Source organism: Muscardinus avellanarius, assembly GCF_963383645.1.
Source record: "Muscardinus avellanarius genome assembly, chromosome: 18".
NCBI lineage: Eukaryota > Metazoa > Chordata > Mammalia > Rodentia > Gliridae > Muscardinus > Muscardinus avellanarius.
The window spans coordinates 46,400,216-46,426,325 of record NC_137804.1 but is presented as its reverse complement, the minus strand read 5'-3'; the positions used below and the strand labels follow the sequence as shown (position 1 = coordinate 46,426,325).

At 56.4% G+C, this 26,110-nt stretch overlaps 1 protein-coding gene across 1 annotated transcript; it reads right to left on the bottom strand.

Annotated features, from left to right (window-relative positions):
• Positions 1–462: 462 nt before the first annotated feature.
• LDLR (low density lipoprotein receptor) lies at positions 463–22,450 on the bottom strand (the record flags this gene model as incomplete). The annotated part of the gene is made up of 18 exons (XM_080715526.1): positions 463–498; positions 1,042–1,199; positions 1,949–2,029; positions 4,688–4,780; positions 5,815–5,967; positions 6,062–6,203; positions 6,731–6,870; positions 7,482–7,600; positions 9,243–9,470; positions 10,114–10,285; positions 11,097–11,222; positions 11,397–11,516; positions 12,620–12,742; positions 14,657–14,779; positions 15,318–15,698; positions 16,498–16,620; positions 17,997–18,119; positions 22,384–22,450. The coding sequence occupies 18 exons, from the start codon at positions 22,448–22,450 to the stop codon at positions 463–465; spliced, it is 2,508 nt and encodes an 835-aa protein (XP_080571652.1).
• Positions 22,451–26,110: the final 3,660 nt, after the last annotated feature.

Sequence of the window (26,110 nt, the reverse complement as noted above, 5' to 3'; positions counted from 1 at the left end):
CTGGGATCCGCCCGCTCCCTGGGTCTCTGTATTTTTATTGTTGTGGCGCTAGCGATGGAACCCAGGTGCATCCTACCTCCGGGCCACACCCCAGCCCTGTGTTATTTCTTCTTTTGAAACAGGTCTCGCTAGGTTTGATGGGAGCCTCACTACTTTAGAGGCTGGCCTCTTTAGAGGCTGGCCTCAAAACCTTGGTCCTCCTGTCTCCGCCTCCCAAGTACTGGGCTGACAAGCGCTTTTATAAAAACAGTACAGAACCTCAACCTGAACCCGGTCCCTCCGCGCCCTAGGAAGCCTGTCTGCTGCCCAGACGAATAAATATATAAAACAAAGTCCGGCAGCCAGGCCGCCGCGCCCTTGGCCTCCGCTCTGCAGAAGCAGAGGCCCTGGGGGTCGGGTCGGGTCGGGATGGAGGCCGCCGCTGTCGGCCGAGGCCTGCTCCGGGAGGCCGCGTCCCCGCGGTCACGCGGCATCGTCCTCGAGGCTGACGGCCTGTCTCTGTCGACAACACCAGAAACAGTCAGTTCTAACGTTCAGTGAACTTGGCAGAGTCCCCACCCTGGAGCCCTGGCCGCCAGGGGCGCCCCGCGAGGCCGCCCCTCCGCAGCCCTAGCGCCCACTACGGCTCCCGGCACTGGCCCGCTTCCCCCTGCTCCCCTGCTCTCTCCTGGCTGCTCAAGACAGGCATGGGGGCTGGCTGCCATTTTTTTTTTTTTTGGTACTGGGGGTGGAACCCAGAGGCTTTCTACCTCCGGGCTACACTCCCAGACCTTTTTAAAAATATTTTATTTGGAAACAGGGTCTCACTAAGTTGCTGAGAGCCTCACTAAGTAGCTGAGGCTGGCTTCGAACCCGCGCGATCCTCCTGTCTCAGCCTCCCAGGCGCGGGGATTACAAGCGTGCGCCACCACGCCCGGCTTCTAAACAGGGCCTAAATAGCTGAGGCTGGCCTTGAACCTGCGATCCTCCAGTCTCAGCCTCCCAAGGACTGGGATGACGCTCCCTTATCTAAACGCGCCGCCCGCCCGGCGCCTGGCTCACCGAGGGGTAGGTGTAGCCGTCCTGGCTGTGGCAGATGTGCACCTGGTCCTCCGTGGTCTTCTGGTACACGGGGTTGTCGAAGTTGATGCTGTTAATGTTCCGCAGACGCCAGTTCCTCCAGACCAGGCCGGCCCCGAAGCACAGGAGGCCGAGCAGCGCTGCGGACGGACGGACGGACGGACGGACGGCTCTTTACTGACTGGGCTTGCTGGGCCGCTTTTTGTTTTGTTTTGTTGGTGCTGGGGTTGGAACCCAGGGCCATTCTACCTCCGAGCTACACCCCCAGCCCTATTTTTATTATTAATCTTGGAGACAGGGTCTCACTGAGTTGCAGAGGGCCTCACTAAGTAGCTGAGGCTGTTCTCGAACCGCGATCCTCCTGTCTCAGCCTCCCAAGGACTGGGATTACAAGCGTGCGCCACCGCACCTGGCTTAATTGTATTCATTTATTTATTTATTTATTCATTCCAGGTCTGGGGATGGAACCCACGGGTATTTGACCTCTGAGCTACAACCCCTGCCCAACTTTTTATTCTTTATTTTGAAACAGGGTCTCACTGAGTTGCAGAGGGCCTCACTAAGTAGCTGAGGCTGTCCGCGAACCGCGATCCTCCTGTCTCAGCCTCCCGAATGCTGGGATTACAAGCGTGCGCCACCATGACTGGCTCCAGCTTTTATTTTATTATTTTATTTTATTGCGGCACACCGAGCATTCTACCACTGCACTATACCCCAAGTCCCATTTTATTTTTCTCTTGAGACAGGTTCTCATTGGGTTGTCGAGAGCCTTGCTAAACTGCGGAGGTTGTCTTCAAACCTGAGACCCTCCTGTCCCACAGCCGTGGGGTTCAGCACGAGCGCCGCAGCGCCCTCAGGCTTATCCTGGAGGAGCCGGGGCGGTACTTACCGATGGGGAGGACGATGGACAAGGCCCCCGTGCTCCGTGGCGCCGCCTGCTCCTCCTCTGTGCCGGGAGCTTCGCCCAGGCCTGCAGGGCATGAACACGTGAGACCCCGGGCGGAGGGGACCTAGGCAGAGCAGGCGCCCCTGCAAAGCGAGTGTGGGGCGTCTCCTGTCCCCCCAAGCTTGAGGGAACCGGGAAAATCGCCAGGTCATGATAACAGTCAGGAGCAGCCGTGGCTCTGAATCCAAGAGGGTTCCCTCCGGAGCTCGGGGATGCCAGGCCGCTGGGGCAGCGCCAGGGACGGTGCTGATGGTACCAGGGAGGAGGGAAGGATGCGGCCCTTCCTTCCTTCCTTCCTTCCTTCCTTCCTTTCTTTCTTTCCTTCCAGTACTAGGGATTGAACCCAGGGGCATTCTACCTCCAAGCTACACCCCCAGCACTACTTTATTCTTTATTTTGAGGCAGGGTCTCACTGAGTTGCGGAGAGCCTCACTAAGCAGCTGAGGCTGGCCGTGAACCGCGATCCTCCGGGCTCAGCCTCCCAAGCGCTGGGATGACAGCGTGCGCCACCACGGCCGGCTATTAATTAATATTTTTGAAACAGGGTCTCCTCTGGTGCGGACAATCTTGCTAAGTGGCTGGGGCTGTCCTGGAACCTGTGACTCCCGACTGAGCCTCCCAGGGTGTACGCCACCGCGCCTGGCTTGTGTTTTATTTTGAAACGGGATCTCACTAGGTTGCTGGGGCTGGCTTCGGACCTCTGGTCATATTATCTCAGCCTCCCAAATACTGGGATGCCAGGCGCGTGCCACCACGCCTGCCTCCCACAGACTCTAATAACGGGCAAAAGGTAAATGGCACTCAGATGCTATCCTGCACTGTTTAGGGGAATGACGAGGAAAAGAAAGAGTCTAGGTGAGCCGGGCGTGATGGCACACACCCGTCATCCCAGGACTTGGGAAGCTGAGGCCGGAGGAGCTCGGGCTAGAGGACGGCCTCCGCAAGCAGTGACTGCCTCACCCACCTAGAAAAACCCTATCTCCAAACAGAAAATAAAACAGGCTGGGTGTAGCCTGGGGGTAGAATGCCTCTGGGTTACATTTCCAGTATCACAAAGTGAAATAAAAATAAAAATAAAATAGAGCTGAGCTTGTAGCTGCCGTCTGCAGTTCCGAGGAGGAGGAGGAGGAAGAGGAGGGAGAGGAGAACAGCAGGTCCCCGCGCATTTTCTCTCGGTATTCGAGAAGCCCCGGGCAGGCGGTTTGAGGAGGGGTATTTTCTAGCAATCCCCCTCTCTCCCGGGCAAGGCCTCCCTGCGCCCTCAAGAGTGGCGCCTCCTCTCTTGGGCTGCTGAACAAGGACTTAAGTTCCTCTTGGGGGTGGGGGCGCAGGGCTGAAATTGGCCTTTTTTCTTGTTAGAAAAGTTTGCGGGGAGCGGGCGCCCCCTGGTGGAGGCCGGAGAACCCGCAGGATCCCTGGCATCAACTCAAGTGGTGTGCTTGCATATGACCCGGGCACATGCTCTGGTCCAGTTAAATAGTATCTCAATGGCTTCTAATACACATACAGTGTGAGTGGTACGTAAACAGTTCTTGTGTGTGTGTGTGTGTGTGTCTGGGGATGGAACCCAGGGGCATCTGACCTCCAAGCGACACCCCCTGCCCTATTTTTTATTCTTTATTTGGAAACCGGGTCTCACTGAGTTGCAGAGGGCCTCGCTAAGTAGCTGAGGCTGGCCGCGAACCGCGATCCTCCGGTCTCAGCCTCCCGGATGCTGGGATGACGAGCGTGCGCCCCCACGCCCGGCCGACGGAAACAGTTCTTACACTGTATTGTTCAGGAAACCGGACATAGAGAATCTATCTCTTCAGTCCAGAAGCAATATGTGTGTGTGGTGGGGGTGGGGTGGGGGGTGCAGGACACTAAGGATTAAACCCAGGGCATTCCACCTCCAAGCTACAGCCCCAGCCACTTTGATTTTTTTTCATTTATTATTATTTTTTCATCTATTATTTTTATTATTATTTTTTTGCAGTACTATGGATTGAACTCAGGGGCATTCCACCTCTGAGCTATGCCCCAGCCCTATTTTATGCTTTATTTATTTATGTATTTATTTTTGTGGTACTGCGTCTGCAACCCAGGGGTGTTCTATCTCTGAGCTACAGCCCTAGCCCTATTTTTATTCTATTATTATTATTATTATTATTATTATTATTATTATTATTATTTTGTGGTATTGAGGATGGAACCCAGAGACATTCTACCTCTGAGCTACACCCCCCCAGCCCTATTTTCTATTTTTTATTTTGAAATAGGGTCTCACTCAGTTGCAGAGGGCCTCACTTAGTAGCTGAGGCCATCCGCAGACTGTGATCCTCCTGTCTCAGCCTCCCAAATTCTCAGATTACAAACCTGCGGTGCCACCACACCCAGATTTTTTATTCTTAATCTTGAAACAGGGCCTCACTAAGTTGCAAAGGCCTCACTATGCTGCTGAGGCTGGCCTCGAACCTACGATCCTCCTGTCTCAGCCTCCCGAGTCCTGGGAGGTTTGCAGACCTTGTACCAGCATGTCCAGCTCTTTGACTCATTTTAAAGGGGCTTCCAGACACACAACCCAGGTCGGAGACGGCCCTCGAGCGAGCCAGGACCCCAAGCTGACTCCATTTCATCGGTCAATTGCTCGCAGCTGCTGCAGGGGCGCAAACCCGCACTCAGCTGCCGGGGCGAGGCCCTTACCGTGGGTCACCGCCTCCGTCGGCCGCCAGGGGGCGCTGGAGGCCGGGGCCGGGGAGCTGGCGGGGGTCTTGGCCGAGGTCGGCGCAGGCTCAGCTGCTGAGGAAGAAAGGGGCAACCCCTGAGTGCCAGGGCCCGCGGGCGGCGCTCCTGCTCCTCACAGGCGGCCCAAGAAATAACCAAAGACCAACACACCGAAAATAAGCACCCGCTGAGGCCCGCGGGCTCCTGTCTGTCACTGAGGATGGACCCACAGGGGCTTTACCATGACCCACACCACAGCCTTCTTTCTTTTCTTATTTTTTCAGTACTGAGGACGGAGCCCAGGGGCGGTCTACCTTGGATCTACACCTCCAGCCCTGCCCAACACTTGTCATCCCAGCATTCGGGAGGCTGAGACCGGAGGATCGCGGTTCGCGGCCAGCCTCAGCTACTTAGCGAGGCTCTCAGCAACTCAGTGAGACCCTGTTTCCAAATAAAGAATAAAAGCCGGGCGTGGTGGTGCACGCTTGTCATCCCCGCGCTTGGGAGGCTGAGGCAGGAGGATCGCACGGGTTCGAAGCCAGCCTCAGCTACTTAGTGAGGCTCTCCGCAATTTAGTGGGACCCTGTTTCCAAATAAAAAAATATAAAATAGGTCTGGGAGTATAGCCCGGAGGTAGAAAGCCCCTGGGTTTCACCACCAGTACCACCAAAATAAGAAAGAAAGAAAGAAAGAAAGAAAGAAAGAAAGAAAGAAAGAAAGAATAAATAAATAAATAAATAAAAAATAGGCCAGGGGGTGTGGCTTGGAAGTCAAATGCCCCTGAGTTCCATCTCCAGACCCACAGAAAAAAAAAAAAAAAAAAAAAAGGCTAGGGGTGTAGCTCAGAGGTAGAATGCCCTGGGTTCCATCCCAAGTACCGAAACAGAAAATATATATATATAACAGTCAGGCATGGTGGTGGTGCCTGTAAATCCCAGGACCTGGATTCACACACACACACACACACACACACACACACACACACACACACACACCACAAAAGGGGGAGGGGAAGAACTGGCTGCATCAGCGTTGGGGACGGCCCAGGACGGGCCACGGGGACCCCAACCCGCGGTGCGCCCACAGTGGCGCAGAGCCGGTCTTACCTGGGCCGCAGCCGCGCATGTCGGCGGCCAGCACCATGCCGTCGGGGCAGGCGCAGGTGTACTTGGGGGAGCGGGGGTTGATCTGCGGGGCCGGGAGGCACAGGTACTGGCAGCCGCCGTTGGGGAGGGCCGTCCTCTCGCACCAGTTCACGCCTGGGGCGGAGGGAGAGGGCGGTGAGCCGGGCACGAGAACCCCGGGATGGGATGGGGCGGTGTAGAACCCCAGGACGCCGGGGCCTGCCCTCACCCCGGGGCTGCGTGGCGTTGTGGAACAGGACGATGTCCTCGGGGGACAGGAGGTTTTCTGCCATCAAGCGAACATCCGAGCCCGTGAGGCGGTTGGCGCTGAATATGGCTTCGTTGATGATATCTGTCCAGAAGACTTTGTCCTGCGGAAGGAGGCATGAGGGGGGACAGGTCCCATGAGTCACTGCGACGGGGCCCAGGCCTGCTGCCCCACTGACCGACCGGCTGGGGTCCCGAGGACTGAACTCGGGGGCATTCCACTTCCAAATTACACCCCAGCCCTGCGTTACAGGAGGACCACAAGATGGAGGCCAGCCTCAGAAAGCTACTGAGACCTGATTTCTTTTTTTTTTGGGGGGTGGGGGTACTGGGGATCGAATCCAGAGGCATTCTACCTCCAAGAGATACCCCCAGCCCTATTTTATTCTTTATTTTGAAAGAGGGTCTCACTGTTTCAAAATAAAGAATAAAAAGTGGGGCAGGGGGTGTCGCTTGGACTTAGAATGCCCCTGGGGTGGTGGGAACCTCTTTCGGGGTGAAGACCACGGAAACCGCCTCAGTTCTAAGCCCTGCCCAGAGCTGAGAGCTTCCCGAGTTCATCTGGCTGCGATGAGCTCGGAGACCCTGCGCCATGACCCGACGCGCACACACCCAAGGGGCCCCGTCTCACCTCGAAGATGGCCAAGGAGAAGGGGTGGGCCAGCCGCTGCTCGTCCTCCAGGACGGTCCTCCGGTTCTCTCCGTTCACGTCAATGCTGGAGATGGAGTGGAGCTTGGAGTCCACCCAGTAGAGGCGGCCGCTGGAAAGATCTAGAACGCACAGGTGGACAGGAAGCGGTCACCCGCGGCGGCCAGAGCCCAGAGGCAAGAATGGGAGGCGCATCCGAAGGGCCAGAGCCGCACAGGCGTGGTGGCGCACGCCTGCAAGCCCAGCACGTGGGAGGCTGAGACAGGAGGACCGCAGGGCCGAGGACAGCCTCAGCAAGTAGGGACACCCTCATCAACCTCCTGAGACCCTGATTCAAAATAAAAATAAAATGAGGCTAGCCGGGCGTGGTGGTGCACGCTTGTAATCCCCGCGCTTGGGAGGCTGAGACAGGAGGATCGCACGGGTTCGAAGCCAGCCTCAGCTACTTAGTGAGGCTCTCGGCAACTTAGTGAGACCCTGTTTCCAAATAAAGTATAAAATAGGTCTGGGAGTATAGCCCGGAGGTAGAAAGCCCCTGGGTTCCACCCCCAGTACCACCAAAAAATAAAAAAATAAACTAAAATAAAATGGGGCTGGGGTCCAGCTGGGAGGTGGAACGGCCCTGGGTTCTCTTCCCCAGAGCTACACACACACACACACACACACACACACACACACACACACACACACACGGCGCTGCATGGGCAGCTCGGGGCCGCGGGCGCCGACGTACCCAGCGTGATGCCGTTGGGCCACTCGATGTCCTCCGTGACCAGCGAGTAGACGTCCACGCCGTTGAGGCCGCCCTTCTCGATCCTGGCGGGCGTCCCCCAGTCTGTCCAGTACATGAAGCTGGTGGACAACAGGAGACGGGGATGAGGACGCTGGGCGGGACGGTCCCCGCCAGCGCCAGCGGGGGCCGCAGGGCGGCCGAGATGACAAATGGACTTTTTTTTTGGCAGTACTTGGATGGACCCCAGGGGCATTCGACTCCAAGCTACACCCCAGCCCTATTTTTCTTTATTTGAAACAGGGTCTCACTGAGTTGCGGAGGGCCTCCTAAGTAGCTGAGGCTGGCCGTGAACCACGGTCTCAGCCTCCCGAATGCTGGGGTTACAAGAGTGCGCCACCACGCCCGGCTTTATTTTTTATTTATTAATTAATTTTTTTTTCCTTTGGCACTGGGAATTGAACCAAGAGGCATTCTACCTCTGAGCTACACCCCAGCCCTATTTTATCTTTACTTTAAAACAGGGTCTCAGGGCCGGGCGTGGGGGCGCACGCTTGTGATCCCCGCGCTTGGGAGGCTGAGACAGGAGGATCGGTGCGAAGCCAGCCTCGGCTACTTAGTGAGGCTCTCGGCAACTTAGCCAGATCCTGTTTCCAAATAAAATAGAAAAGAGATCTGGGAGTGTAGCCCGGAGGACGAAGCCCCTGGGTCCCACCCCAGTACACTGCCTTCCCTGCCAGGCTGGATTGTCAACACCTCTCCCCAATTGTGCAATTCCCTGTGACCTGCCCGGCGGCGTCAGGGGACACTGGTCATCCCGCGGCCCGGAGCCGCTGGGCGGACACGGGTCCTGCAGACACGTGAACAGTCTCCGCCAGGATGACCCACAACCACCTTCTGTCCCAGAGCCCCCCCCCCACAGCTCCCCACAAGTAACAAAGTAAAACCTGTGGGGGTCTTGTTTGTAGGGGAGTGCTGGGGATGGAGCCCAGGAACATTCTGCCTCCAAGTTACACTCCCACACCTATTTTTTATTCTTTTTTTTTTTTTTTTTTTTATGGTACTGGGGGTGAAACCCAGGGGCTTTCTACCTCCCAGACCTATTTTATACTTTATTTGGAAACAGGGTCTCACTAAATTGCCGAAGGCCTTTGCTGTCCTCAAACCACAATCCTCCTGTCTGTCTCCCAAATCCCGGGATTACAAGCGTATTCCACCATATCTGACTCCTATATTTTTATTTATTTATTTTTGTGGTACCTAGGGGCATTCTACCTCTGAGCTATGCCTCCAGCCCTACTTTTTCTTTCTTTATTTTGAAACCAGGTCTTACTAAGTTGCAGAGGGCCTCACTAAGTACCCGAGGCTGGCCTTGACCATCCTCCTGTATCGGCCTCCCAAGTACCGGGATTATAGGTGCGTACCACCACTTCTGGCTACCTGCAGGTTTTCCTAACTCTAAAATCTTAAGTGGTACAAGCTTGTAATCCCAGCCTTTGGGAGGCTGAGACAGGAGGATCGCGGTTGGCAGACAGCCTCAGCTACTTAGTGAGGCCCTCTACAACTCAGTGAGGCCCTGTTTCAAAATAAAGAATTAAAAAATAGACTGGGGTGGAGTTCGGAGGCAGAATGCCCCTGGGTCTCATTCCCAGTAGTGTTAAAAAAAAAAAAAAAAAAAAGAATATTTCAAGCTGGGCTTGAAGCCCTCACGAGTTCTCGAGCCCCGACCTTCCCTCTGCGCCCCTGAGCTCTGCACACACGCACCCGTGGACGGGATCCACCACGATGGCCCTGGGCTTGGACCCCTTCTGCTGGAACAGCGTTCTCCTCTTCACGCCCCTGGTGTCAGCCACGGACACGGTGCCCAGGATGGAGTCGGTCCAGTAGATGTTGCCGTGGACCCAGTCCACGGCCAGCCCGTCGGGCGCCTGCAGGTCCCCGCTGACGACCGTGTCGTGGGCAGCCAAGTCGGGGCTGCGGTCGATCTGGGTGCTGAGGCGGGAAACGGGCCGAGCGTCAGGACCGGGGCGGAGGCAGCCCACCAGGCTCCCCTGCCCGCCTGCCCGCCTGCTCTCCATTTTTCTTTTCTTTTTCTTTTTTTGTGCTACTGGGGATGGAACCCAGGGGCATTCTACCTCCGAGCTACACCCCCAGCCCTATTTTGTATTCTTTATTTTGAAACAGGGTCTCACTAAGTTGCAAGGGGCGTCACTAAGTAGCTGAGGCTGTCAGTGAACTGTGATCCTCCTGTCTCAGCCTCCCGAAGGCTGGGATTACAAGCGTGCACCTCCACGCCCGGCTTATTATTATTATTATTATTATTATTATTATTATTATTATTAATCTGTGATACATTGGTAAAATGCCCCTGGGCTTAACCCACTGCCCTTTTTATTAGGAAACAGGATCTCATTAAGTTGCTGAGGGCCTCGATAAATTGCTGAGGCTGTCTGCGAACCTCCAGTCTCAGCCTCCCAGTACTGGGATCATAGGCGCGCACCATCGCACCCAGACCTCTTAATGTATTATTTGGAAACAGAGTTGCCCTTAATGGCCGAGGCTGTCCTTGAACCCACGACCTTCCTGTCCCAGCCTCGACGCCAGGGTGCCCGGCACGCCACGGCGCCCAGCTCACCTGTAGATCTTTCTCTGGGTCAGGTCCGACCAGTAGAGCCTGTTGCTGGCGACCTCGGTGTCCAGCGCCACCACGTTCTTGAGGTTGGGGACCAGGCTGGTGTACTCGCTCAGATCCAGCGTCATCTTCCGCACCTCGTGGCGGTTGGTGAAGAAGAGGTAGGCAATGGAGCCTGCGGAGCCGGGCGCGGGCGGGCGGTCAGCGGGGCCGCGGGAACCCGGGGCTCCTCTCGAGTCCGCGGTCACTGAGAGGGGTGTGGCTGGACCCCAGGAAGGACACCGGCACAGAGGTACGCAAGCACCAGGTGCAATAGCGTTCTACCCCCGAGCTCCGCCCCCGGACCTATTTTTTATTCTTTATTTTGAAACAGGGTCTCACTGAGTTGCAGAGGGCCTCGCTAAGTAGCTGAGACTGGCCGCGAACCGCGATCCTCCGGTCTCGGCCTCCCGAATGCTGGGATGGCAAGTGTGTACACCACACCTGGCTATTATGCCATTTTATTATTATTTATTTATTTATTGCTGTACTAGAGATTGAACTCAAGGGCTTGAACCTCCGAGCTCCACCCCCTGCCCTATCTTTCATTCTTTATTTTGAAACCGGGTCTCACTGAGTTGCGGAGGGCCTCACTAAGTAGCTGAGGCTGTCCGCGAACCGCGACCCTCCGGTCTCAGCCTCCCAAACGCTGGGATGACGAGCGTGCGCCACCACGCCCGGCTGTAAAATAAAATTCAAACGGGGCTGAGTATTGCTCAGCGGTAGAAGTGACGTATTCCTGGGTTTAAATCGCCCTCAGTTGTCTTGGGATGAGAGGCGTGTCTGGGCCGGGCCGGGCTGGGATGGCCGTCCCGGGTGTCCCAGGACGGGGAGCGTGCGGGCGGGCTCGTGCCAGCCTGACTCCCACCTGGGGCGCTCCACCCCCGGCCTGGGGGCCAGCCCTTGCTCCCGGGGTCCTGGGGGTGCGGAGCCCAGAGGACGCTCACCCGCGGCCTTGCAGGTGCCGGTGCGGGGGTCCATCCGGAAGCCCTCCTCACACTCGCACTTATAGCTACCCTCCAGGTTCACGCAGAGCTGGCTGCAGGTGCCCGGGTCCTGGCACTCGTCAATATCTGTCGGGAGACAAGACCCCGGGCGTCACGGTGGCGGAGGGCTTACCGGCCGAGCGAGGGCTCTGGGTCCAGGACCCCGTGCCGCTGCCCGGGAGGCAGGGAGGCTCTCCGCACACCCCACAGATGCAGCAGAGAGGAGGCCGGAGCCTCGGCCGGGAGAGGCCCCGGGATCACCTTCGCATCTGCGCTGCTCCACCAGCCGGAAGCCCGCGGGGCACACGCACTCGTGGCCGATCTTGAGGTCGTTACAGATGTGGGAGCAGCCGCCATTGTTGTCCAGGCACTCGTTGGTGCCTGCGAGGGGCGGGGGACACGGACCAGTCACTCGGGGACGCGGGGCGGCCTCGCACACTCGCTGCAATGCTTTTTTAAATTGTCTTTCTTTAGCGGGGCGTGGAGGCGCACGCTCGTCATCCCAGCATTTGGGAGGCTGAGACAGGAGGACCTCTGGCTCACGGCCGGCCTCAGCAACTTGTGAGGCCCCCAGCAACTTAGTGAGATTCCTTATTTCAGAATAAGAAATAAACAAATTGGGCTGGAGGTGGAGCTCAGAGACAGGGCAGCCTCAGCTAGGGCAGAGACTCGTCCACCTCCTGAGACCCTGGGTTCAATATCGAGGGCCCACACGCGCAAGAAAAAATTGTTTTGGAGCCGGGCGTGGTGGCGCACGCTTGCCATCCCAGCATTCGGGAGGCTGAGACCGGAGGATCGCGGTTCACGGACAGCCTCAGCTACTTAGTGAGGCCCTCTGCAACTCAGTGAGACCCGGTTTCAAAATAAAGAATAAAAAATAGGGCAGGGGGTGGAGCTCGGACGTTGGATGCCCCTGGGTTCCGCCCCCAGACCCGCAAAAAAAAAAAATTGTTTTGAAACAGGGTCTTGCTAGACTGTTGAGGGTCCTGTTGTGTAGCAGAGGCCGGCTGAATTGAGATCACAGGCGTGTCCTACCATTTGGGCTATGTATTTTGCTTTTTTTTTTTTTTTTGGTGGTGCTAGGGATTGAATCTAGGGGCATTTCTACCTCTGAGCTATACCCCAACCCTACTGATTGATGGATTGATTGATTGCAGTACTGGGGATGGAACCCAGGGGCATTCTACCTCCGAGCTACACTCCCAGCCCTATTTATTCTTTATTTGGAAACAGGGTCTCATTAAGTGGCAGAGGGCCTCACTAAGTAGCCAAGGCTGTCTGCGAACCCATATCCTCCTGTCTCAGCCTCCCGAATGCTGGGATGACAAGCCTGCCCTGCTGCGGGCTATGCCTTTATCCCAGTCTCCCATATCTTTCTTGTCCTGGAACCAAAGTTCCCTCCGGCTACCAATGGGCAGGAGCCCTGCGGGGAGTGCGGGTGGCCGGGTGGGGGTCTCCCGGCCCCTCTGCGCCCCCGGACTCACCGCACTCCTTGATGGGCTCGTCAGACCAGTCCCGGCAGTCCCGGGCGGCGTCGCACACCTTGTCCGTGGAGATGCACTCCCCGCTGCGGCACCTGAACCTGGCGGGCCCCTCGCACCGGGTCACTAGGAGAGGAGGGGAGGTCAGCAGCGGTGTCCGGCCGCAGGGACCGCCCGGCCTCTGCAACGGCACTCGGGCAGCAGAGATGCAAATGTGTTCATTACGTATGTTGTGTGTGTGTGTGTGGTGGGGGGGTGCTGGGGACTGAACCCTGAGGCACTGTACCTCCAAGACACAGCCCCAGCCCTATTTAATTTCTCTCTCTTTTTTTTTTTGGGGGGGTGGTACTGGGGTTCCTGGAAGCCCTTCTACCTCCGGGCTACACTCCCAGACCTATTTTTACATTTTTATTTGGAAACAGGGTCTCCTAAGCCAGCGCGCGCGGCTGGCTTCGAACCTGCGCGATCCTCCTGTCTCTGCCCCCCAAGCGCGGGGATTACAAGCGTGCGCCACCACGCCCGGCTTTAATTTCCCTTTAAAACAAGGTCTCAGGAGGTTGATGTGGAGTCTCACGATCTGCCGGGGCTGCCTCGAACCTGTCTCCTTCTGCCTCAGACTTTCAAGTACCGTGATTGCAGGCATGCGCCACCATGCCTGGTTTGCTCAGCCCTCCTTAATATAATAGTTTACTAAGGCAAGACTAAACGCAAATATATTTACTATTATATGTGTGTGTGTGTGTGTGTGTGTGTGTGTGTATATATATACATTTTTTTTTCTGCCATCAGGGGCATTTTACCTCTGAGCTACACCCCCAGCCCTATATTTTTATTTTTTATTTTGAAACAGGGTCTCACTGAGTTGCGGAGGGCCTCACTAAGTAGCTGAGGCTGTCCGCGAACCGCGATCCTCCTGTCTCAGCCTCCCAAGTGCTGGGATTACAAGTGTGCACCAACACGCCTGGCTTCACTATTACATTTTGTAGTTTTTGTTTTATTATTTATTTATTTATTTATTTATTTATTATTTTACAGTGCTAGGCAGAAACTCAGGACCTCATACATGCTAACAATACGCTGGCAAGCATGCCATGGCTCAGGGGCACCCACCGCCATATCTACTGCACACTTGAGACCCCACACCCAGTTTAAGAATTAAAATGTCACAACCGGGCGTGGCGGTGCACACTTGTAATCCCAGCATTCAGGAGGCTGAGACCAGAGGATCCAGGTTCGCAGCCTCAGGTACTTAGTGAGGCCCTGTGCAACTCAGTGAGACCCTGTTTCAAAATAAAGAATAAAAAATAGGGCTGGGGGTGGAGCTCAGAGATAGAGATAGGATGCCCCTGGGTTCTATCCCCAGTACTGGGGAAAAAAAAAAAAAGCCCGGTGTGGTGGCGCACGCTTGTAACCCCAGCATTGGGAGGCTGAGGATCCGGGTTCTAAGCCAGCCTCAGCTACTTAGTGAGGCCCTCTGCAACTCAGTGAGACCCTGTTTCCAAATAAAGAATACAGCCGGGCGTGGTGGCGCATGCTTGTAATTTCTGCGTTTGGGAGGCTGAGACAGGAGGATCGCACAGGTTTGAAGGCAGCCATGCTGGCTTACGAGACCGTTTCCAAATAAAAATATATAAAAATAAAAAGGTCTGGGAGTATAGCCCGGAGGTAGAAAGCCTCTGGGTTCCACCCCCAGTACCACAGAAAGAAAGAAAGAAAGAAAGAAAGAAAGAAAGAAAGAAAGAAAGAAAGAAAGAAAGAAAGAATACAAAATAGGCTAGGGGTGTTGCTCGGAGGTAGAACACCCCTGGCTTCCATCCCCAGTACTGAAAAAAAAAAGGACCGGCTTCGTCAATGGAATCGGACCTTTTGCGGGGTAGCTGACCTCAAGGACAAAGTTCGTCACCTGGTAACACGCAGCCCCCAGCGAGGAGGGAGGCCCAGAGGCCCAGGGACGCGCCCAAGGGCACAGCGCTGGGCACAGGGCAGCCTCCCTGCGGGCGCAGGCTCCCGACCCCGGGCGCCGGGCCGCCAGTTGCTCACCGTTGACGCAGCCGACCTCGTCGCTCCGGTCCTTGCAGTCGTACTGGAGGTCGCACTGCCGGCTGCCGTGGACGCAGCTCCCATCCAGGCACTGGAACTGGTCGGGGCGGCAGGTGGCCACGGCTGGGGCAAAGGCACGAGAGTCAGGGGACACGCAGCGGGACAGGGAGGCCGCGGACGGCCAGCCCTGCCGGGGGCCGCGGAGACCCGTGGTGCTGGGGAGACCCAGGGGCGTTCGGACCCCAGCTACCTCCGCAGCGCCATTTGAGTCCTTCCTTCCTTCCTTCCTTCCTTCTCTCTTTCTTCCCTCCCTCCCTCCCTCCCTTCTTCCTTCCTTCCTTGTCTCTTCCCTCCTTCCCTCCCTTCTTCCTTCCTTCTTTCCTTCCTTCTCTTTCTTCCCTCCCTCCCTCCTTCCTTCCTTCCTTTTCTTTCTTCCCTCCCTCCCTCCCTCCCTTCCTTCTTTCTTTCCCTCCCTCCCTCCCTTCTTCCCTCTCTCTCTTTCTTTCCCTCCCTCCCTCCTTCCTTCCTTCTCTCTCCCTTCCTTCCTTCCTTCCTTTCATTTCCTTTTAATTTTTGGTAGGTTTGGGGATGGAAGCCAGGGGCGCTCAGCCTCCAGGCTGCACCCCAGCCTATTTCGCACCCTCGGGCCCAGGCGGCCTACCGCAGTTCTCCTCGTCGGACTTGTCCCTGCAGTCGGGGCCGCCGTCGCAGCGCCAGCTGCCGTGCACGCACTCCCCGCTGCGGCAGTGGAACTCCAGGCCGGAGCAGGGGCCCGCGTCCCTCCGCGCCGTGTCGCGGCCCCCGCAGCGCTGCGGCCACTCGTCCGAGCCGTCCTCGCAGTCGGGGTCGCCGTCGCAGGCCCACAGCTCGGGGATGCAGGAGGAGCTGTTGCAGCGGAAGCTGGCGGGGCCGCAGGTGGAGGCCGGGCAGGCCTCCTCGTCCGAGCCGTCGGGGCAGTCGCGGTCCAGGTCGCAGACGAAGTGCCGGGACAGGCACTTCCCGTCGCCGCAGCGGAACTCGTGCGGGGCGCAGGTCTTGGGGGCTGCGGGGCGGGCCAAGGCCGTGTCGCTGTGGGGCTCCCTCCCCACGCTTCATTTTTGCTTTGCTTTTTTGGGGGGATGGAACCCAGGGGCATTCTACCTCCGAGCTACGCCCCCAGCCCTATGTTTTAGTCTTTTTTAAATTTTATTTATTTATTTATTATTTTTATTTTTTGGTGGTACTGGGGGTGGAACCCAGAGGCTTTCTACCTCCGGGCTATGCTCCCAGCCCTATTTGATATTTTATTTGGAAACAGGGTCTCACTAAGTTGCAAGTGGCCTCGCTTAAGTAGCTGAGGCTGGCTTTGAACCTGTGCGATCCTCCTGTCTCAGCCTCCCAAGCATGGGGATTACAAGCGTGCGCCACCACGCCCGGCCTTTTTTATTTTTTTGAGACAGGGTCTCACTGAATTACAAAGGGCCTCACTAAGTAGCTGAGGCTGGCCGTGAACCACCATCCTCTGGTCTCAGCCTCCCAAAAGCTAGGATCACAAGCGTGCGCCACCACGCCCGGCTCACCAGCAGCATTTTCCCAGAGAGCTCCCGCCCGCCAGGCGAGGCCTTTGTCCTCCTCTGAGGACCAGCTGGCCGGGCAGGCGCTGGCCATAGGCGCCCCAGCCAAGCTCAGCAGTACTGAGCTGCGGCACCACCTCGCCAGGAAGATATGAGGGGTGGGAGGGAGCTCGGTGTGAACCCCAAAAGGGGGAGCCCAGCAAGGAGCAGGCGGCCAGGGCTCTCGGGAAACAAGGCCGCCCCCCCACCGCGTGCGCACCCGACCCGGCCTGCTGGCAGGACACTCACGGCAGTCCAGCTCGTCCGAGCCGTTCCCACAGTCCTCCTGGCCGTCACATCTCCAGAGGCTGGGGATGCAGCGGTTGACGCGGCCCCCACAGCTGAAGTCCCCGGGCTGGCAGGTGACGGACACTGGGGAGGACGGAGAGGGCCTGAGGGGAGGCCCGGCCTCAGCAGCCCAGCTCTGGGAGGCGAAACGCCGGCGTTCCAGAGGGAGCTGCCAAGCCCACCCCCTTTCCAAAGTGTGGAAACAGTGAGCTGAATGAGGATGGTTAAAAATCAGACACGAGCCGGGCGTGGGGCGCACGCCTGTAATCCCAGTGCTTGGGAGGCTGAGACAGGAGGATCGCAGGTTCGAGGACAGTCTGAACAAGTAGTGAGACTCTCATCAACCTAGCGAGACCCTGTTTCCAAATAAGAAATAAAATTGGGCTGGGGGTGCAGGTTGGACGTAGAAAGCCTCCGGGTTCAGTCCCCAGTACGACTTTTTTTTTTTTTTTGCTGTAGTACTGGGGACGGAACCCAGGGACATTCTACCTCTGGGCTACACCCCCAGCTCTATTTTTTTATTCTTTAATTTTTTTTTGTGGTGGTACTGGGGTTCCTGGAAGCCCTTCTGCCTCCGAGCTACACTCCTAGACCTATTTTATATTTTTTTATTTGGAAACAGGGTCTCTTAAGCTAGCGAGGCTGGCTCCGAACCAGCGCGATCCTCCTGTCTCTGCCTCCCAAGCTCGGGGATTACAAGCTCGCGCCACCATGCCCGGCTATTCTTTCATTTTTAATTGAATATTTTATTTATTTATTTTGTATGTGGTACTGGGGGTCGAATCCAGAGGCTTTTCTACCTTCGGGCTGTACTCCCAGACCTATTTTATATTTTATTTGGAAACAGGGTCTAAGTTGCTGAGAGCCTCACTCAGTAGCTGAGGCTGGCTTCGAACTTGCGCCATCCTCCTGTCTCAGCCTCCCAAGCGTGGGGATTACAAGCGTGCGCCACCACGAACCTGTTTTTTTTTTTTTTTTTTGGTGGTACTGGAGGTGGAACCCAGGGGCTTTCTACCTCCGGGCTACACCCCCAGTCCTATTTTATACTTTATTTGGAAACAGGGTCTCGCTAAGTTGCTGAGAACCTCACTAAGTAGCCGAGGCTGGCTTCGAACCTGTGCGATCCTCCTGTCTCAGCCTCCCAAGCCCGGGGATTCCAAGCGTGCGCCACCACGCCCGGCTACGAACCCGGCTTTTATTCTTTAATTTGAAACGGGCTCTCGCTGAGTTGCAAAGGGCCTCGCTAAGTAGTAGCTGAGGCTGTCCGCAAAGCACCACTCTCCTGCAACAGCCTCCCGGATGCTGGGATTGTAAGTGTGCACCACCAGCCCGGCAACCACAAAATATTAAAAATACAATAGGGCTAGAGGTGTTCTGGGGCTCAGTCCCTAGCACCACGCACACGGCATGCACACACACGCATGCACACGCACACGGCAGCCTCAGCCCTGCACACTCACTGCAGGTGTCCGGGGACTCGTCGGAGCCGTCGGGGCACTCGGCGCTGCCGTCGCACACCCACTGGTAGGAGATGCACCTGCCGTCCCTGCACTGGAACTCGCTTCGCCCGCACTTGTCTTCCCCTGCGAGGAAACGGCGGGAAGGGAGGGCGGGAGGGCTCAGCACAGGACCCGAGGCCGGCGGCCATCTGCACCCCGCGAACCGCCCGTGAGCCAGAAACGCAGACCCGATGCCCAGGAAATGGCTCGATGGCGCCAATGAAACCGTGAACATAAGTCGACGAGGCTGAATCGAGTGACCTGGGGAAAGGCCGCGTGGGGGCGCTCGCGGGCACCCCAGAAACGGAGGCTGAAGCCAGAGATCGCGGTTCGCGGCCAGCCTCAGCTACTTGGTGAGCCCTCCGCAACTTAGGAGACCCGGTTTCAAAATGAGCCGGGCGCAGGCTTGTCATCCCAGCATTCGGGAGGCTGAGACAGGAGGATCCGGGTTCGCGGACAGCCTCGATTTCTTAGGCCCTTTGCAACTCAGTAAGGCCCGGTTTCAAAATAAAGAATAAGAGCCGGGCGTGGTGGCGGCGCACGCTTGTAATCCCCGGCTTGTAATCCCTGCGCTTGGGAGGCTGAGACAGGAGGATCGCGCAGGTTCGAAGCCAGCCTCAGCTACTTAGTGAGGCTCTCAGCAACTTAGTGAGACCCTGTTTCCAAATAAAATATAAAATGGGTCTGGGAATATAGCCCGGAGGTAGAAATCCTCTGGGTTCCACCCCCAGGACCAAAACAAAAACAAAAACAAAAAACAAAGAATAAAACATAGGGCAGGGGGTGCAGCTCGGACGTAGAATGCTGCTGGGTTCCACCCCCAGACCCTGGGGATTATGAGTGTGCGCCACCACACCTAGCCTACCACAAAATATTAAAAATAAAATAAATTATTAAAGTATAAAATATTAAAATGGGGATGGTGGAACCCAGGGGCATTCGACCTCCGAGCTACACCCTGCCCTATTTTTGATTCTTTGTTTTGAAACTCAGTCTCACTAAGTTGCAGAGGGCCTCACTAAGTAGCTGAGGCTGTCCGCGAACCGCGATTCTCCGGTCTCAGCCTCCCAAGCACTGGGATTGCAAGCGTGTGCCAGCAAGCCCGGCTAAACATACATATATATATATATATATATATATATATATATATATATATATATATATATATAATTTTTTTTTTTTTTTTTTGGTGGTACTGGGGTTCCTGGAAGCCCTTCTACCTCTGGGCTACACTCCCAGACCTATTTTTTATTTTTGGAAACAGGCTTTCTTAAGTCAGCAAACCTGTGCGATCCTCCGGTCTCCACCTCCTAAGCACGGGGATTACAAGCGTGCGCCACCACGCCCGGCTAGCCCTATATATATATATATATATATATTTTTTTTTTTTGGTACTGGGGTTCCTGGAAGCCCTTCTACCTCTGGGCTACACTCCCAGACCTATTTTATATTTTTGAAACAGGGTCTCTTACGCCAGCGCGGCTGGCTTCGAACCTGCGCGATCCTCCTGTCTCCGCCTCCCAAGCGCGGGGATGACAAGCGTGAGCCACCACGCCCGGCTAGCCCTATATTTTTTAATCTTTTTTTTTTTTTTTTCTCGTACTGGGGATGGAATGCAGGGGCTTTTTACTTCCAGGCTACACTCCCTGACAGCGCCCTCCACCTGCTGACTCATGGGGGAGTCGCCAGCCACACAGGGAGGACGTGACTCATGGTCCTGCGGCGCTGGGCAGAGGGCGAGCCGAGCCGGGACGACAGGTAGAGAAAAGGAAGGTCAGGCCGCAGCCCAGCCCTGGGGAGGAGCCTCGGCCACCGCGAGCGCCGTGGCTCTGGCCACCACCAGCCTGCGACCCTCCAGCCTGCACTGGGATTCCAGCTGTGCGCCACCACAGCTGGCTTGCTGGAGACCTGCAGAGCAACATCTGCTCTTAAGGACAGATCGGTGAGCGCCAGGGAAGTGCATCGGGGCGCGGGGGCCCAGCCGCGTCCTGTGTGCGACGCAGACAGCCGGGCGGCGGGATCTTTGCACCGGCACTGGGGCTCTGTGAGCCATCCTCCCTCTCTCCCTGGAAACAGAGGCGCCTGTGGGGACTTCTAGACAACACACTTCGAAATTCTCTCTCCACTCAGAGCCACGCCCCGCTGGAAACAAGAAGTAAACAGAACAAAGCCCTGTCCAGTGCAGAGGCAACAGCAATCCGTATCCTTTATGTTCTCTACCTACGCCCCAGTTTTTAATCTTTATTTATTAATTTATTTTTTAAATACTGGGGATGGAACCCAGGGGCATTCTACCCCCAAGCTCTACCCCCAGCCCTATTTTTTATTCTTTCTCTCTTTATTTATTTTTGGTGGTACTGGGGTTCCTGGAAGCCCTTCTCCCTCCGGGCTACACTCCCAGACCTATTTTTACATTTTTATTTGGAAACAGGGTCTCCTAAGCCAGCGCGCGCGGCTGGCTTCGAACCTGCGCGATCCTCCTGTCTCTGCCTCCCAAGCGCGGGGATGACAAGCGTGCGCCGCCACGCCCGGCTTATTCTCTATTTTGAAACCGGGTCTCACTGAGTTGCAGAGGGCCTCACTAAGTCGCTGAGGCTGTCCATGAACCGCGATCCTCCTGTCTCAGCCTCCCGAATGCCGGGATGACAAGCGGGCACCACCACGCCCGGCTTGTTTTATCCTTAGTTTTGAAACAGGGTCTCAACACACTGAGGAAAGCCTAAGTAGCTGAGGCTGGCTGAGAACCTGTGATCTTCCTGTCTCAGCCTCTCAGGTCTTGGGATTTCAAGCGTAGGCCACCATACCCAGCTGAAAAGGGCCATTTAGCTGTATTGGAGTGCATTTACCACAGGCACCAGCCGCCTTCCTCGGCACAGCTAAAGTATTACAGATTTATTTTGGTGCTAAGGCTTGAACCCAGGGCATTCTACCTTTGAACTATAGCCCCATCCCTTTATTATTTTTTATTTGGAAACAGGGTCTCACTAAGATTCTGAGAACCTAAATAAATTGCTGAGGCTGGCTTCGAACCTGTTTCCTCCTGTCTCGGCCTTCCGAGCACTGGAATTACAAGCGTGTGCCACCACGCCCAGCTCTGAAGAGATCATTTAATGCCCCCTAAGCCAGGCATGGTAGCTCACACCGGTAATCCCGGTACATGGGAGGCTGAGACAGGAGGATCTCAGGTTTGAAGCCAGTCTCAGTAACTACGGGAGGCTGTGTTTTCAGTTAAAAAAAATAAAATAGGGCTGAGGGTGTAGCTGAGAGCTAGACCACCCCTGGGTTCAGTCCCCAGTATCAATAAGAAAATGAAAAAGGAAAGAAATCAGTAACTCTTGTACCTACTAGCCGGGTTTCGAAATCTAAAAAAACAAACTCGCACCCACTAAACTTGCTCCACCCGCTGGGGCCTCTGAACAAACAAGGCCACCCGGAAGGGTCCTTGGCTGAGGACCAAAGATCTACAGCGGGAGCTTTATTTCTTTTTCTTTTCCTTTTTATTTTTTCCGGGTCTGGGGATGGAACCCAGGGGCATTCTACCTGCGAGCTCCACCCCCAGCCCTATTTTTCATTCTTTACTTTGAAACAGGGTCTCACTGAGTTGCAGAGGGCCTCACTAAGTAGCTGAGGCTGGCCGCGAACCGCGATCCTCCCGGATGCGGGGATTACAGCGTGCGCCCGGCGACGGCGGGAGTTTCTAAACACTTCGGCCTGGAGGTCTAAGGATGGCCGGGCGGGGATGGGAATCTGGCAATCGAGCCGGGAGGAGACTGCAGTCTTTGCTCAGGAGTGCTCTGCGGGCCCTCTGGTGCTCCCGGAAGCGAGTCCCGGGGCGCAGGCCGCGTCCCCCGCTTCCGGACAGGACCCGGGGTGGACGAGGGCCCCGCGGACCCCGCCCGGTCCCGGAGCTGAGGCTCCACCTCCGCGCCGGAGCCACGCCCCGCAGCCCGCCGCCGCTTCCCATTGGGCAGGGGGAGTGGCTCCAGGCTCGCGTGTTCCGACCTCGCCCAATGGGAGCTGGGGGCGTGGCCCGGGGCGTGGCTCTGGGCGTGGCTCGGGCGCAGCCCACGCGGAGATCGCAGGAGGCTCCGCCCGTGCGGGCGCTTCGGGTCCCGGCTGGCACGAAGCCCCCGGCCGCCGGCGCCCCCCGCGGGCCCCCGGAGGGGCGGAGGGGTCTCCACGGCCGGCAGCCGGCCCTCGGGGCACCCCCGACCCTGGGATGGATGGGCGGACATCGCTTCTTTCGGGGCCGGGGACCCCACTCGCCGGGTCCCAGGCTCGGTGTCCCCCATCCCTGCCCGCCGACTGAAACGCCGGGGGTCGCGGAGACCCCTCGCAGCGCACCCACCTGCAGCCCGGGCCGCAGCGAGCAGCCAGGCGACGGCCAGGCCCAGCGCGCAGCCCGCGGTCCTCATGCTCGCGGAGCTCCGGGCGGCGGCGACTGCGGCCGGCCGCACCCCGCGAGTCCGGGCAGGGGAGGAGTCTGCATGGCGTGATTTTCAGGAGTCTTCGCCTCTCGGGGGCGGGGCTTCGCGGGCGAGCCCCCTTAACCCGTGGAGCCCTGGACTGCGAACGGGCGCCAGGGCAGCCGGCACGCACACGCACGCACGCACACACGCGCACACACACGCACGCGCGCACGCGCACACACACGCACGCGCGCGCACACACACACGCACACATACGCGCGCGCACACACACACGCGCACACGCACACACACGCGCGCGCACACGCACGCGCACACACGCGCGCACGCGCACACATACGCACGCACGCGCACGCGCACGCACGCACACGCGCACGCACACGCGCACACACGCACACATACGCACACACACGCACGCATGCGCACACGCACACACATATGCACGCACACACACGCGCACACACGCACGCACGCACACACACGCGCACACACACACGCACGCACACACGCACGCACACACGCACGCACACACGCTCACACACAGCCCCAGTTCCAAGTGTGTCTCTTGAAAGAGTCCCCTGAAACTTCCTAACTTGTAACAGCCGCGTGTCTTTATGGGGACCAAGGCATCCTCACCATCCTTTCAGATCTCTTGAGGGCCTCCCCTGCCCGGAAAAGAAAACAGACACAGGGGAAACTTCCTTTCTTCTCTCTCTATAGTTTCCTCTTCCTTTCTAGGAATTGTGTGTAGATGACTAAGGTTAGTGGTATATATATATATATATATACTTTTGTTGTTGTTGTTGTTGTTGTTTTTGTTTTTGTTGTTTTTTGGGTTTTTTTGGTGGTCCTGGGAATGGAACCCAGAGGCTTTCTACCCCCAGGCTATACTCCCAGACCTATTTTATATTTTATTTGGAAACAGGGTCTCACTGAGTTGCTGAGAGCCTCACTAAGTAGCTGAGGCTGGCTTCGAACCTGCGCGATCCTCCTGTCTCAGCCTCCCAAGCGCGGGGATGACAAGCGTGCGCCACCACGCCCAGCAGTTTTTGTTTTTTGTTTTTATTTTTTTGCAGGTCTGGAAATGGAACCCAGGGGCATTGGACTCTGAGCTACACCCCCAGCCCTATTTTTTTTTATCTTTAATTAATTAATTAATTTATTTATTTATTTTTGGTGGTACTGGGGATGGAACCCAGGGGCATTCTACCTCTGGGCTACACTCCCAGACCTATTTTGTAATATTTTATTTGGAAACAGCGTCTCAAGCCAGCGTGGCCGGCTTCGAACCTGCGCGACCCTCCTGTCTCAGCCTCCCAAGCGCGGGGATTACAAGCGTGCGCCACCAGGCCCGGCTATTTTTTAATCTTTATTTTGAAACAGGGTCTCACTGAGTTGCAAAGGGCCTCACTAAGTAGCTGAGGTTGTCCTCAATCCGCGATCCTCCCGTCTCAGCCTCCTGAATGCTGGGATGACAAGCGTGCGCCAAGCCCGGCTCTAATGGGGTATAGTTTTTCAATGGTGATTCCAAATTATAAGCAGCACTCAAAGGAACTTAACAAAACCTTCAGGAAAGTAGGGCCTCAACATTAATTTGTCTCTCGTGGATTTGTCCAACACGTGGATGAATTTGGAGCAAAAAAAAATCTCAAAAATCAATTGGTCCGGTACCTGGGATCTGGACAGAAATATTGATTTTAGGACAGGGTTGGGCAAACAGAGGGTGGCTTTCTCTCCCCACAGCCAAGACAGGAGCAAACAGCCTGTCCCAGATGGGTCTGATGAAGAGCAGAGCTGAAGAATCGGGGTGCTTTCTGTGGGGTCCCTGGGTGTTCCGTAGCCCTGGGCTGAAAGGCACCTGTGGGGTCGGGTGGCCCCGTGGCAGCGTGCCTGAGGCCCTGGCTTCCGTCCCCAGCACCACAAACCAACATAAATAAGTAAGGGGCACCCCTGAGAATCTTGTCAGCACCCCACGAAGGACCTGACAGTCTTGGAGGGATCACCAGGGTTGACCTGGGTCCTTAGGTGTTTGTAAACTGAGTTCAGATGGGAGTTGCAATCTCTTTTGGGGTCACTAAGAAGCCCATCATGGAAGGCAGAAAAGGGAGAGGACAGCTGGATCCTCAGAAAAAAAAGCTTGATTAGACTGGACATTGGGCACATGTCTATAATCCCAGAATTCAGAAGGCTTAAACTGGAAGATCTCAGGCTCCAGGATAGCCTCAGCAACTTGGAACCTGCTTCAAAATGAAAAATAGAGCCGGGCGTGGTGGCGCACGCTTGTCATCCCCGCGCTTGGGAGGCGGAGACAGGAGGATCGCGCAGGTTCGAAGCCAGCCGCGCTGGCGTAAGAGACCCTGTTTCAAAAATATAAACTAGGTCTGGGAGTGTAGCCCGGAGGTAGAAGGGCTTCCAGGAACCCCAGTACCACCAAAAAAAAAAAAAAAAAAAAAAGAAAGAAAGAAAAATATAATAGGGGTTGGGAGCCAGGCATGGTGGTGTGTTCTTATAGTCCCAGTACTTGGGAGGCTGAGACAGGAGGATCGCAGGTTCACAGCCAGCCTCAGCTATTTAGTGAGGCCCTCCACAAATTAGTGAGGCCCTGTTTCAAAATAAAGAATAAGAACTGGGTGTGGTGGCGCACGCTTGTAATCACAGCATTCGGGAGGCCCTTTGCAACTCAGTGAGACCCTGTTTCAAATGAATAAAAAATTGGACAGGGTGTGTGTAGCTCAGAGGTCAAATGCCTCTGGGTTCTAGCCCCAGACCTGCAAATAAATAAATAAAGCTGGGCGTGGTGGGCACGCTTGTCATCCCCGCGCTTGGGAGGCGGAGACAGGAGGATCGCGCAGGTTCGAAGCCAGCATCAGCTACTTAGTGAGGCTCTCAGCAACTTAGTGAGACCCTGTTTCCAAATAAAGAACAAAAAATTGGGCTGGAGGTGTTTCTGGGAGCTACAATACCTCCCCAGTACCACCCCCCGTATTGCAAAAAAAGGAAAAAAAGGCAAGTTGGAGGAGTTATTACATTTATGAACACGTCTGTATGGCGTTCCAGTCCTTATAGCAGAGGCTTAGTTTAACAAAAATACAGAACGACCGGGCTGTGGCGCACACTTGCACCCGGCCACCACTTAGCCCTGGGACCGCAAGCGTGGCTGCTTGCTTGACTGAGAGCAGGGTCCTGTGTCCCCGATGGGCCTGGATCCTGGGCTCAAGCGGCGCTCCCCGCAGCCGCCCTCCGGCCGTGCAGCCCGCGGCCTCTGCCCTCCCCGCCCGAGGCCTGGACGGGGCTCCAGAAGGGCCTGGGCTCAAGCCGGCTGCTGCCAGGGCTGCGCCCCGCACCACGCCCTCTGCGGCAGCCGCCGGCCCAGGCCCACCCGCCACCCGCAGCTGTGGCCCCCACTGTCCCGGGGTCAGAGGCACCCGGCTTTCTGCCTCTGTGGGTGGGGGCGTCCCTGCACCCTCAAGCCACCGAGCTCACCAGCTCCGCGAGGCTGCAGTGAGCTGATGCCGGGGCCGTGATCGGAGCCCTGGGCACAAGCGGTACATCCCACACATGGCTTCTGCTCCCTGGGTCCTGTTCTGTTGCAGCTGAGTGATCCCGCCTTTATTTATTTATTTATTTCTCCGGGCTACACTCCCAGAA